Here is a 14,514-nt window from a genome sequence, read left to right as displayed (position 1 = left end):
ATTTCAATTGTAAAAAAAATTAAACAGTGCAGCAAAAAGTGTAAGACATCATTCACCAGCCTCCCTAATGTTTCCAGACCTTTTGCTATGCATTTATATTCATGTATATGTATACACATTGTATATTTTTTCTACAAATAGGCAGGATTATACAATATATAGTGCCCTGTTACTTCTCTTAACAGCTTTATTGAGATATAACTAACATACCACACAGTTCACCCATTAAAGTGTACAATTCAGTGTTTTTTGGTATATTCACAGATAATATGTGCAATCATCTCCACAGCCAATTTTAGGATATTTTCATCACCTCAAAAAGAAACTCGTACCCTTTAACTATCATCCTTGTATCCTCTCATTTTCTCCAACCCTGAACAACCACTAGTCTACGTTCTGTCTCTATGGATTTCCCTATTCTGGATGTTTCATATGAATGGAATCAAGAAATGCAGTCTTTATAACTAGCTTCTTTCACTTAGCATCAGGTTTTCAAGGTTAATGCATGTTGTCCATGTGGCAGTACTTCATTCCTTTATAGAGCTGAATAACATTCCATTGTGTGGATATGCCACATTTGTCCTGTTACTTTTTTGATTGAATACATTCTTTCCATTCAATACACACAGATCTCTCTCACTCTTTTGAGTGACTGCACAGTATTACATAGTTTTGATGCAACATAATTTATGTAACCATTTCCCTATTGATGGATATATAAGGTATTTCCAGTCTTTTTCCATTATAACAATAACTTATCTCCACTTAATATAGAGGGAGGAAGGGAGAGGCCATCTCTCTTGATGGAAGAAGGACGCTGCGTCTAGAAGAGTGGTTCTGAAAGCATCTTCCCTGGACCTGCAGCAACCTGGGAACTTGTTAGAAATGCACTTTTCTGGGCCCCACCCCCAGAGTTTTTGATTCAGAAACTCTCAGTGTTTTAATAACCCTCCTCCTTGTGATTCTGATCCACGTTAAAATTTGAGGACCACTGCTCTAAACGACTGCAGTGGCTGTCATTATTTGGTTTAAAGTATTTTTAAAAATCTAGGAGGACCACAAAAATCGGCTCTAACACGTGACTATGGCCATGGATAGCACAGGAGTATAGTGGAGGGGTAAGTGGGTTTCTTTACTTTTCCTTAGAGAGAGTACTTTAATATAACAAAAAACCTCTTCCTCTCATGCTTTTCCTAACTGCTTGATGCCCTCATTCTCTCCTCTTATAGCCCTGAAAAACCAACAATGAAACCATTTACATAGAATTAAGATGTGGGCAGATGGAAAGCTTTTCCTTCCTGACCCTTACATATTTATTGATGATACCCACAGGACAGTGACCCATAAAACCCAGCTCCCATTAGAAATGGAAACACTGGGAAAATGAGACTTCAGTGAATCACAAATGGGAACTAGAAGACAATTTAGAGATCTGCTGGTCAAGGGTCATATTTTAGAGAGAAGAAAAATGAAGCACACAGAAATTACATCACACAGCAAGGCCACACAGCAAATAAAAGCCTCTTCTCTCGCTATGCTACATGCTAGACTGTACACTATCCACTACATACTTCTTTAGGATAATGGTTCCTATCAGGGATATGCATGAAATTCACCTGAGGAGATTTCTTTTAAAAAATATATTTTAAAAGATTTATTTTCCTTATTTTACTAAGCAAAGAAGATTGATAGAATTTAACTATATCTATAAGAAATTTATGGACATCCACTATGATACTGTTCTCTAATTCAGCAACACCCACAGAGGTCAGGGAGTGGCCACCACAGTCAGGGGTACATGGACTGCTTATCGCCAGGTTAAATAGCTCGACAGTGCAATTTTTGCGTGCTCTTTCGGCTTCCTACTGTTCTTCTGTCCTCTCCTCTGATGTCAGCTATTACTTCTTACATCTCTCAGTGTGTTTGCATCCAGCAGTCCTCACTGCTACTCCAGCACCTAATATTGCCAATGTGAATTGAGACACCAAATAAATATGATCTTAGGACTATGATAAAGGTGATGGTAAAATAGGTTGTGAGTGAAGAACTCGAAAATTTAGTGTAGGCACTTTCTGATATTTACATTGGCTGAGACGTAATGGAAAGTCAGTGCTGCCAGGTACAATATTCTATAAGAAAGTGGCATGACAGCAAGACCTCCTTTACACAAACAAAACAAAGAATGAACTCTGGGGATTTTTTTTTTTTATGCAGCTGTCCCCTTAAAGCTTCTCCTCTGGTGTTTGTTTGCTTTTTTTGAATTAACAAACTTTATTTTTTTAGAGCTGTTTTAGGTTCACAGCAAACTTGAGCAGAAAGTACAGAGTTCGCATGTATACCCTGTCCACACACACATACGACCTCCCCCACTATCGACACACAAAAACTCCAGGTGGTTTTTAAAGCTATGTAAATACTACAAAAGGGACAACTTAGATTACCTGTAACACCACAGAACTGTGGGTATTGCTGGTAAAGATGCGTGTAGCTCCTGCCTTGGAAGACTGCAAATGGGATGAGAGGCCCATTTCGCTGCTTCCAAGGGACAATTTCATGTGTTGGTCTTCCTCTTCCACTAGAGATCTGAAAATATTTTAAAATGAGAAAGAAAGGCAAATTAAAACGTCATACAATTCACAATAATGAAACTACACAGAGAAACAGTCACTGGTGCCAATCATCTCACTATGGAATACGCTGAATTTAGTTGCACTGTATTTTAGGCTCATAGCATTTTAGATCATAGAAGAAATATACATGTATATGTAAAAAGCTTTCCAAAGTCAGAAAAGATAAATGAGAACTGAGAAATTAACCTAAAAGCTAGTTCAAAACTGTAATCATGAAGGGTTTTTTTTAGCACCAGAGTAATTGCTTTTGGCATTTCACTGTTTAGGGAGCAATACAATCAAATTGTGTTATTCACAGTTAAAATTAATCTGGAATACCTACTTTTAGAAAGAGAAAAATAATATCTATCATTTATTGAACAGTCATTATGTAGCAGGTAATTGCCAAGAAATTTACACACACGATCTCATAATCCTTAAAACAATCCATTGCAATAAGTACTATTATTATCTCCTTTTTACTAAGGATAAGGAAAATGAGCTACAGAAAGGTTAAAAATAACCTACCTAAGGTCACAAAGGTATTAAAGTGCTTGGGCCAGGATTTGAATCTAAGTCTTGTCTGATTCCAAACTCCAAACACCCCATTAATAGAAGTCAAAGATTAAGTGTGATATATGAATACATTACTTCCTCTTCTGTTGTTAGTTATAGTTCTAATCAACCCCAAGTGAACAAAAAATTTTACCCAGGAAATAATTTCATTTTCTAGCATTATCCCTCGCTTATTGGTTTGGGATTATTTAGCTAAACAGCTACAGTCTTGAGGTATTTCCATCGTTTCAAAGAAATGAATAATAGAAATAATAAATATAAGCTATGCTCATGTATATATTACATTAGTAATTTTTCAGAGACCATAATAAGGATTGGAGAACCTGTATTCAACAGGCCAGGTAGTTTCACAAAGAACATGGCAAAATATTTAATAGTTAAAAGGCCTCAGTTAGGTTACACTAAAAAAATAACCATCATGGTACAACCTTGCATTATTCCTTAGACTAGGCGGGCCTGTGTTTCCTTAGGAATACGTTGCTAAAATTGTCTCTGAATCATCTGCCCAAGAGCAGGGAGTCCATGGCTCTGAATGGATCTGTGCATTCATGATGTAGACTGCTAAAACGGGCTTTAGGAAAGGAGGAGGGAGAGTGGATTTTCAAGTGCTAGAACTCTGTATTTTTCCTATTTATCTGTAACTTCTTAAATGTTGAATTATTTGTTTTTCTAAGTCTGGGCTATCTAATACCATAAAAATTTCACTTTTTTTTTCCTACCATACCTATAATCTAAGTTGATCAGTTTTAACAAGAAAAAAGTATTAAGACTATACCATACTTTTAATAAAGATCCTGCTTTTTGAATACTGACACCAACCAAATGGCTTTAAATTCTGCAATAATCAGCAAAAATTCTGGCCTTAAGGGTGACATCAATTCTTCTTAATGATATTAGCACCATAGTATAACAAAAAATGAATTAATAATATACAACCAAGTTTTATTCAATTCTCATGGAAATTTAATAAAGAAGAGAATAATTTAAATAAGACTTTAACAAGAATAAAAGAAAATGAATATAGCTTTTCACTGGTTTCAGAAATAGCTTTGAGAAGAATTAAATTATATACATGATATGTAGGATACATACACTCACACATACTTTTAAACAGCTTTTGCAGAGACACTAAAAATTACAGAATCAATTGGAAAAGTGAGAAATGGACTGATGGTGATTGGTATCACGACCAGAAAATTTCCATTCATCCACAATTACTTTAATGGGATATTCAAGCAGAATGTTTTATTAGTTTCCGTATTCCCTGCATAGAGCCTGGCTCATGAGAGGTTTAATATATGTCATCTGAATGAATACAGAATCTCATTTCTGCGGATCATTCCAAAGACATTTCTTTATCATGCAGTGCTGTAAATGACCATCAATTATCATTTTTATAAAACCACAGATGTAAAAGGGACAGGAGTAAAGCTGAAACCACATTGCCCCTAAGACATATCCTAGAAATTCCCTTTTTTGAATAAACTACAAATAACAACTTGTTTACTTGTTATTTGTCTCTTGCTCTTCAAATTGAAAAGCAGAATGTGCAAATGCAGCCCTTTCTCGGCAAGATAATATGGCCGGCTTTCTAATTAATTACTTCCAAACCTGAAGAAGCCTTCAGTAAAGTCATCTTCTTTATGACTTTTATCAACATCTTTTGACTTTTTAACATTCAGAACACTCCCTATTATTTCTGCATCAGTAACAGTACATGATGCCATGTCAACCTTCTGAGCAGATTCAATGTTCTCTTCTATGTCCTTTTCATTAAGTTTATTGACTGGATGTGAAGAGCAGTGGTCACCAGCACTGCAGGGAGGTGAAGCCTCTCTGCAAAGCCTAGGCCACCATTATAACCAACCAGCCTTAAAGGAAAGATTATCTGAGTAATTCCAAAACTAAATAACATTTTTTTAATCTTATCTTTTTTCAAGTCATAAGGTTAAAAGCAATAGAAAGACCAGTGGGGCAGGGGGACCAGGCCGATTTTGCCTCCCCCCTTCCCCACATTTGGCAATGTCTGGAGACATTTTTCATTGTTGCAAGGGGGAGGAGGCGAGGGGAGGGCTACTGTCATCCAGTGGGATGCTGCTAAACATCCTATGAAGCACAGGAGGGTTCTCCACGTTAAAGATGTACTCAGGCAAAAACGTCACAAGTGCCAAGGTTGAGAAACCCTGATATAGAAGGATGAAGCCCTTCAGGAAAATTTTTCTAAAGCAGTTTCCTGTTCTAAATAACTTCCCAGGCTGAGGGTTGACTCCATGAGGTAGTGCTGGCAGTCAGAAACCTAGTAGGATTATTAATTACTACTAACTCTTCCAACACTAGCTAACACTAAAATACCTCTGCTCTCTTCCAGCCCATCCATTTGAAAAATCAAGTGTTTATAGTAGATAAGTAGATAATAGCTCTGAAGTTTATAAGACAGTTATGCAGGAAACCTTTTGTTCTATGTAAACTCATTAAGAATAATAATTTCTTAATTCTGCTTAAAAGAATTGTTATTTGGATTCACTTTTACAGGCTAACTTAGAATTAAGTAAATCCTGCCCAAATAGTCCCAATTCATCAACACTATAAAATTATTCATGGGAGAGATTGTGTTCATCAATTTTCTGTCTAAAAATCAAATCTTCTTCCTACAATGTCTGTATATTGCTACCATGCCACTCCCACCCACCCTACTACCACTGGACGCATCTTATTTTCTAAACAATGACCAGCCAGAGCACAAAAGCAATCTTTCACAAAGTATACATGAATCAGTCAACTGTGCTTGCTCAAAGAGAACAATTACTTTTTTGAAGAGCATTGGGGTAGAGATAGAGGCACTATCTGATCGTTTTACTGAAAGCATTGCAAAGGTGGTCAAGCTGAACACACACACACCGTGGCATTTCTTTGCACTGCCATTTGAAGACAAAGGAAAGAGAAAGTCTAAGTAATTGTCACGTGTTCACAGGGTGATGCTAACATTATAATCTCACCTCAAAAACTTCAATAATTTAAAAATTACCTCATGGGAAACGTGTAAATGATATGAGCACACACTTCACGAAGAAATAAGTACAAATGGTTAACAGAAAAATGTTCAACTTCATTAGTATTCCAGAATACGCACATTAAAGCAAAGATTCCATCTTTAAATCTATAAACCTATGAAAGGTAGTGTGGAAAATGTACTCTTAAAATTGCTAGTACAAACATGTATTGAGCCCCTGCCATCTGCATGGCACTGTTCACCCAAACGGATTTTTTAATGGGAATTTAAAGATCATCAAGTGTACAATATTTTTTTCTTTTTGTACTTAACACCATAATAAAGGATTGTGTCTTACATGTAGCACCTGCTAGGTGGGCTGCAGTAAGAGTGCTCTGCCAATGTGGTTCAAGTATGTTTTCTACAATGAACAATTCTGTAGAGGTCACGGTCTGAGAGGCATTCCATAAAGAACCGTATTCTCTTAGAATTCACTACAGCAATCTTGTTTGTTAGTATGCTATATGGGGAAGGGAGGGGGTTCACAATTGCTTCATTTGGCTCCAAAGTCTCACAGAGTCTTCCAATACTCATCAATTTCCATACCAAAAAAAAATTTCCCCAAAACCCACTGAAATGAGTGCTTTTGTGTTTAAAAAATGAGGTGTCGACTGGACGAATTATGAAATGTGCATCTCAATTGGTTTCTATCATTGCAAGCACCAGTTCATGTTATACAGAAAGCCAGGTGAGGTCAAATTTTATCATCAAGAAAGAGGGGACATTTTAGTGCTTTTTGAAATTCTTAGCACGAAAACACGAAACACTTGACTTTCCTTGGTGGAGAAGCTATATGTGGAAGCCCATACGCTGGCATGTTAATGTCTTGCTCACACCAAATGAAGAACAGCACATTAACAATGCTATGAATAAAAGATGCTATAGGATATATGCACTTGCAGAAAAAAGTACTGCCCAAGACTATCAGAACAGTTGTCCAATTGTTCTCTTTACTTTCTTGTACTTTTAATTTCTGAAGGGAAAAAAAATAAATGAGTCTCAGAAAAGCTAGAAAGGTAAAAATACATGAACAACACAACTTTTCTCTATTTAGTTCCCAATTAGTTTCATCAGACTTTTTTTTCTTGCGACCATGACATTACAAAGAGGTTAAAGCTAATAATGCATTCTAATAAAATAATTCCACTGTAACAAAAGAATAGGGGTTTCTGAGTTAGTGTCAAAAGTATTATACAAATTTTGCAATTTCCCAGAGCAATAGTATTATCCTAAGTGAAAGTCAGTGCCAGTGGGTTGGTATGCACAAACCAAAAAGGGAAGCCATGAATGGGATAATAATACAACAAATCGGGCGGCTTCATCAAGGCGCTGACTCGCTTTCCACCACCCGTCCCCCAGAAAAATAAAAGACATATTTCTCACACTCACAATTTAAAAAGAAAGTCAAGAAAAAGGTTTTCTTCAAAGCAGTATTCCCCCTCCATTTGTTTTTCTGCTCGGAAACAAAGAAGTGTCTGCTGGCAACAGCACTTGCTAAATGAAACATTTCTTGCGATAAAGTTGCATGGCAGGTGGAGGAGAAATTTGGCCACCTGTTCTCATACTCATTTGAATTTGAGTGCTGAATCTGTCAAGGTATCTCCTTCCACCCTTGAGAAATAAATTAAAAAGCTAAGATGGTAGAAGTCATTTCCCATTGATTTTTCTATAGATTCAAAGTATGCACAGTGCCTTGAATTCTAAAGATATTAATAACCTTCCTGCCTCACAAAATGCAGAATCTTAGCTCCCCTTCTTCACCCCACCCAAACAAACTGAATGATCCACACACACACATCCCGTCTCTCTCTCACTCAGCTTCCGTTAAGAAAAAAATGAGGGAAAGCGTTTTTTACAAAATCAGAAAGAAAATTCCCAACTCATGAAGTAAGTTAATATGTATAATAAGCCTGGTATTTTCATTAAAAGAAAGAATAAAAACCTTAAAACTTAAAATATTGAAAGATATGTCCCAACTAAAATGTCACTTACAGTATCATTAGACAAGGAAATTATAAATATCATAGCAACTTCTCTTAATAACGTATAAATTAATGGCTGTTTTAAGAAACTATGGAAAATATATCTCCTTAATGAGGTGTTTGCCTGAAAGGAATCAAGAAAGATAAAGCTTGGTTAGGTATTTGTATTATTTAATGAGATAAATACAAGTATATTATTGTCAACTCACAATGAATTTGCTAAAGGAAATCTTTAGCATAGATGATATAAAATAGTTGCTAATCTTTCAAGGCTTTCTTTTCTGCTGCAGCAATACCAGAGTCCACAAAAGAGAAAAAAAGTTCAAAGTGATAGGGTCAGACTGTAAAATGATTTTCCAAAGTAAAGAAGCTCCTTAATATGTATATGTCTGTCACATTTAAAATGAAATCACATTAATAAATAGCTGATGTCAGTTTTAATATAGGAATAAGATCATCTACCCAACACCTGCTGTGTACTAGGCATTGTGCCAGACAAGTTCTCTATGCTACTTAATCCTCATAACAATCCCATTTTAAAGACAGGAAACTGAAGCTCAGAGAGTTTAAGGTCTCACTGTGAATCTGCTAACAACGATTTGAACTTGAGTCTGATTCCAGAGCCCACACCGTTCCCATTATGCCAAGCTTAAGAAATGAAAAGTAGCAGAGTAGAGGCCATAAAGCAATTGACATTTCAATGCTTAATTTATAAATACAAGGAGCAACTCAGAGAGACACATTCTGTTATGGCAAGTAATTTTCTGGTTGAATTAATTCAGTCTAAAATTACCCACTTCTACCACTACATCCATGAAAACAATACAAATGCTAAAAATCTCTTGTGCCATTTTCCTAACACATATGGGGTAAGGAGGTAGCATATCCTAGGATATAACCCAGATCAAACTTAGGGAGAACTTTACATTACTGATATCAACATTTAAAAGAACAGATTCTGAATTCCAAACCCACCCATCACAGTCACAGAAATAGCACTATGACACAGATGAGGGAATTGGGCTAAACAAATGAAATGACAAATGATACTCCATTAGATAACTAGAACAGGACGAAAGTTAATTATGCAAACTGTAATGTATTTGCACTGAATATCTCAATCCTGTCCCTGAAAAAGTGGACAAGTAATGTTTTCTCCCTCTGTCTACCATATTTCAAAACTTTAGTCTTCCTTCATCTTTTAAAATCCATATACCAATTAAACTACATCAAGTCTCAGGCATCTAGAACAGAAAATTCTTCTGTTTAGAAGCTTGGTTTATATACAATTTCTCATTCTTCACACTTCTTATAATATTTTGATAAGACAGACACCTGAAGCAGAAATAAAAGAGTAAGCAAAAGAATGAATTTCTAAATGCCAATTCCATACCTACTATGTAAAAAAGCTAAGTCAAAGCTCCCTTGCCTTAAGAAGCCATACAGGGTGAGGGCGTACACAAAGTGGCAGTGGTGGTAGGGAGATGGCAATATGTAGACGTGGGTTGGGGGAAACAGCATGTGCTCCCATCACTGTCAATAATCCCCTTCCTAGTGCACAGAGGAAAGAGTTATAATCCTTTGGCCGAGCATAAGCCTTCTGGAAAGATGATCCACCCTACAGCCAGCACCAGCCCTGCCCATTGAGAAGTCGAGCTAGCTATACCTGAAGCAGGGAGCATGCCTTCTCCTTCCTCAATTCCAAAATGAAGAAACTGGAACGTGAGCTTCAACACCCAGCCCAACTTTCTTTCAAGGAGCTTTTTGGTCCCAGAGGATTTGTGAACCAAGGTGTCATTTTACTCCTATTATCTGTAGCTCATCAACTTTGAATTTCGACTATTGGGCTATAGTGTATTTCAATGGAAAAGCATGTTATTAAAAAACTGGGCTTTCACCTGCCTAAAATTTCAGTTTCTTAAATATTTAAACATCCAAGTTATCCAATTTTAGAGATTATTATAAAGGCAGATTCCACAAACTCAAAACCAATTGGAAATCACCGAGACAAATCTCTTTGGGAACAGGAGAATCATTAATCAAGTGGTAAAAATCCTATTCTTTTCTGCCTTTTCTGAATTTTCCAGTTATACTCAACTTCACAAAGTCAATAATTCATGACCAGGTCTTAAGGGAATGTTTATTTCCCTTTTAAAAGGAAACATGAAAAAACCCAAAGAATAAGACTTTCAAACTTACAAAGTAATAGCCAATAGCATTCCATGTCTTAAGAATTATAATTGGCAGCTCTAAGAGTCCCACTGGTTCTACGTCTTCAAAGCCTGTAGTAAATATAACAAATCTCAACCTTGATTTTGCAATGACCTAGAGGCATCTCTAATTATTTAAATGAACGTGATAAAAATTTCAGTATCAAATCCATCATGTTTTAATATAACATGTTTAATATAATTTAATGGAATCAATGTTTTAATATGCCAGCCAGTATTTTTAAGACAGGAGAAGGTAATACAAAAAGAAAAAAAACCAGAAGACACACTCTCAGCCCAAGGAGTCTGGGATTCATGCTCAGCATAGTTCTCTCAAGCTCATCTCAGATATGGAGCTTATGGAAGCAAAGAGTCTAATTTAAGTATAACTTTTCATATTAAAATTATTTTCCACTTTGTAGCTACCTGCCTCATCATTAAGTTTTCTTTTTCATAAAACTTTGTTATAAGACTTCAAGTTATCCCTCTTGTACTATGCTTACCATAAAGAAACGTGCTGATTGCTGACCTTATGTTCTCAGGTTGCTGGGAGATGCAAAAAATCTTTACTGTCACTTACAGCCCACCTACTTATCTACATATTCAAGTATCATATTCTAAGAGTAGAAATGCAGTCTTTAACCCCAAACATGGCTTCTGATTTTTTTCCTAAAATGTCATCAGGATTCACCATTTTACTATACTCTTAGAAAACTATTTTAACTAAGATTACTTCAATGTTGAGTTCCTATCACAATGCAACTTCATGTCTAACCAGACAGCTCTGCTAATGTGAGTAACAAAAATTGCTCTACAGAAATACTGCTTTTATCAGTCTTTGTCCACAGTGCCGTAACATTAAGAAAGGAGTCCTCTGGGCTAAGTATTTATGTACCATGACTATATTTGTCTACACAAAATATTAAATATCCTTGATAAAATTTGGTAATGGTAAAAATGGTAACGGAAGGTGGACCTGTTTTTGGGGAGGAGGTAGCTGAAAATGGGGAGTTTGCCATTTTGGGGGGTGAGGTATTTCTTTTTAGGAACATTATGGCCTCTGGCTTAAAGAGAGTATATGTTCCTGGATGGAACTCAAAAAGGGGAGAGGCTGATCATATTATTTAAATAATATGACCCAGTAGGCATAGAGCAGCCACATTTCGCAGTCATTTAAATGGGAATTTTAAATAGAAGATAATTGGAGCATTTCCAGACTGTGCATGTATGTGTTTTGCACACGCTGCCTACGAATTGTGACGTGGTAATGAAGCACTGCCTTGATCTGTCTGAGATAAATACAAGAGAGGGATATTAAGCAAGCAAAAAAGAAGCATTCCTTTCCTTCCTTCCATACAGTTCTTTAAAGCAGTGTTCCACACCCCAATTTATAATTTCAGACTCTCAGAGTGCAGGTGAGGAGGAGCCAGGGAGGAGCCACCAAGTAGATGAGGATAGCAAGAGTCAAGGTGTCAAAACAGTTTGCCCAGCTCCTTGGAAAATGCTACTCACTCCATCTACCACAGCTACTTCTTGAGGCAATTAGTCATTTTAAAATCTCCAAATCCAATCTTTTCATAGATCGTGCTTTAATGAGAAAATCACTTTATTTAAAGGTAGTCTCAATGGAAATGAATTTGACTACATAGTTCTTAATGATCATTTCTGGAAGCTTGGTCAGTCAGAAGAAAGTTCGGGAATCTCAAATATATGTAGATGTCATGCATTCAAGAGAGTCATAGATAGGATATTTTAGATTCCAAAAGAAAATGGTTATCATCAAAACACTTTGGTCGTCTTTGCCTCCTGCTTCTTCCCCGCTTCCCATGTCCAGCAACTCAAAGCACCACCGAATCTCTCTAGTATGCCCCTACCGTTCGCCTCCTCTCCACTCTCACTGCCCCTACCACACTTCTGCTATCCATTACTTCTTATTTGGATTTGGTCACCCATATAAATTACATATTTGTTATATTATAGCTTCGTCACATACTGTGATTGTATTTATAGCTCTGAAAGTTACTTCCTTGCTCAAAAGTATTCAATGACTCCTCACTGATGGTGTTCAAACCAAATCTCCTACTCTTAGATTCAAGGCTTCTGGGACTAGCCCTCCTAAACTAAAACTCCTCACACATTCCAGCAAATAATTCAAAGTAAATATATATTTAATGATTAGAGAACAAATCCAAATTCAAATTTATTCACAAACTATCAATTGTTTTGTTTCAGAATATGTCATTTTCATACATATTAAACAGCTATGCCTTTTCTTCTACTGTTAACCAAGTTATCTGTAAAAGCCATTTTATTTAAACATTTTGACAGAAGAAAAATTTACTTAATTTAAATCTAATATCTGCTAAACCTTTGCAATTAAGTTGAAGCCCTATTAAGTATAAAACAATTCAGAACATAAGTACAAGTGGATGATTTTTTGAGTACTAATTTTAAATTTATTTATTTCTCCTAAACCCTAGCCAGATTTCCTTTCTTCCTAGTCATTCCTTTTTTCAAACTATACACAGAAAACACATTATCATTTAAGAGCAAACATACTAGTTTCGAAACATAAATTTGTCTAAAATAGTTTTCTCCATCACGGTAAAGGACATGAGAAAATAAGTCAAATAACTCTCAACTTTAAGAGTAGTTGCTGCCTTGGAAGAGATTATAGTCTTATTTTCTTTATCAAATTACAATTTGATGAACCATGACTAAAGTATTCTGGTCACTGGTAAATTGCTTCTACTAAAATTACTTTCAGTCTGTGCCAGCATCATGGTATTTATTATCAAGCAAGGAACAGAATCAGGATTTTGGATTAGTTCTTTTCATAGGAAAGATAGCTGTAACTTACTCTCTAACAAGACTGTGATATATTAGATTACTGCATATATCAAATGAAGAAATTCAACACTGTTAAGCAAAGTGGCTTGCACAAGGCTACAGACCTACAAACTACTCTCTCTAAATTCATTCATCTCAACGTTTACTGAGCATCCGCTACGTGCCAGGCACTGCACTAGGAGATAGGTGAACAAAGAGCAGGCGGGATGCTTGCTTGCAAAGAGATCTCAGCAAAAGAAATAATTACTTTCCAAAGGACTAACTGATATGAACAATAACAATAAACAACAAATTCTCTATATTATCTAACAAATACTATGTTGCATAATTCATATAAACCACAGTAACAAAGCTAATTGTAAACTTTCTCCCTAGTAGAGAAGTGTATCAGTTCATATTTAGCATACAAGCACTAAATAAAAACATAAATAACATCAACTTTCCTTACTATCATTTTATTTTAAAGGATTAGTCCCAGATCAGGCTATCTGCAAGGCTGGATCAACAATTAAGCAATGTCCACTATTTAAAAGTATAATCTTCAGTTATAATTATATGAAAGAAAGCCAAAACGTAAGATGATATGATGCTGCACCACATCATTGGAAAACAAGCCAGTGTCTAATTACATCCATCTATATACTTCAGCAACATGTCTGTGAAAAATATGCTAATGAGCCTGGTCACTAGTCTACTTAAGAAGAAAATTGTGGTTCCAGTTCCATGAACTTTTGTTTAGCAGTGAATCATTCAGAAATGATCACATACACACACTCTGCAGGAAAGTTCTCATAATGAATAAAAATCACTTCAATTCGGTAACGCTAAGGGATTATCTACTGGATAATCTATTTACAACATAGAACATCCACATACTTTTCAAAATTCTATTTCAAATATTTTGTAGGCTCACCAAAACTAAAGCTAGATCAAATTGTGAGTTAATTAGAAATATGGTTCACTGTAGGACAAGAGAAAAGCTCTGATGCAATCACATCTATAAAGAGAAATCCAGTTGAGGGTTTTGTAGTAAACTGGTTTTTAACATTAATTTGTAATACAATTGATGAAATTGGATAAAATAATAAAAATGATGCATAAATTAAGACTGGGTTAAATCATCAAATACAAATGTACACAGACGGAGGAAAAGTGACCAGACTTAACTAGCACATTCTCTTTCAAGGTACAACGGTATGGCACAGAGTGATTTCTAAGGTTCCTTCCAGCTCTTGGAT

General features: G+C 35.8%; 1 protein-coding gene across 3 annotated transcripts in view; it reads right to left on the bottom strand.

Moving 5' to 3' along the window:
* Positions 1-14,514, bottom strand: part of KLHL13 (kelch like family member 13) — a 183,894-nt gene that overhangs the window by 34,186 nt on the left and 135,194 nt on the right. For all 3 annotated transcript variants that reach the window (XM_046672638.1, XM_046672640.1, XM_046672639.1), the window contains one exon: positions 2,442-2,583. In XM_046672638.1, the coding sequence (XP_046528594.1) occupies positions 2,442-2,583 (142 nt within the window). The remainder of the gene's footprint in view (positions 1-2,441; positions 2,584-14,514) is intronic.

Source organism: Equus quagga, chromosome 10 (genome assembly GCF_021613505.1).
Source record: "Equus quagga isolate Etosha38 chromosome 10, UCLA_HA_Equagga_1.0, whole genome shotgun sequence".
Lineage (NCBI taxonomy): Eukaryota > Metazoa > Chordata > Mammalia > Perissodactyla > Equidae > Equus > Equus quagga.
Note: the sequence above shows the minus strand (reverse complement) of the source record. Positions and strands in the feature narration are given on the sequence as shown.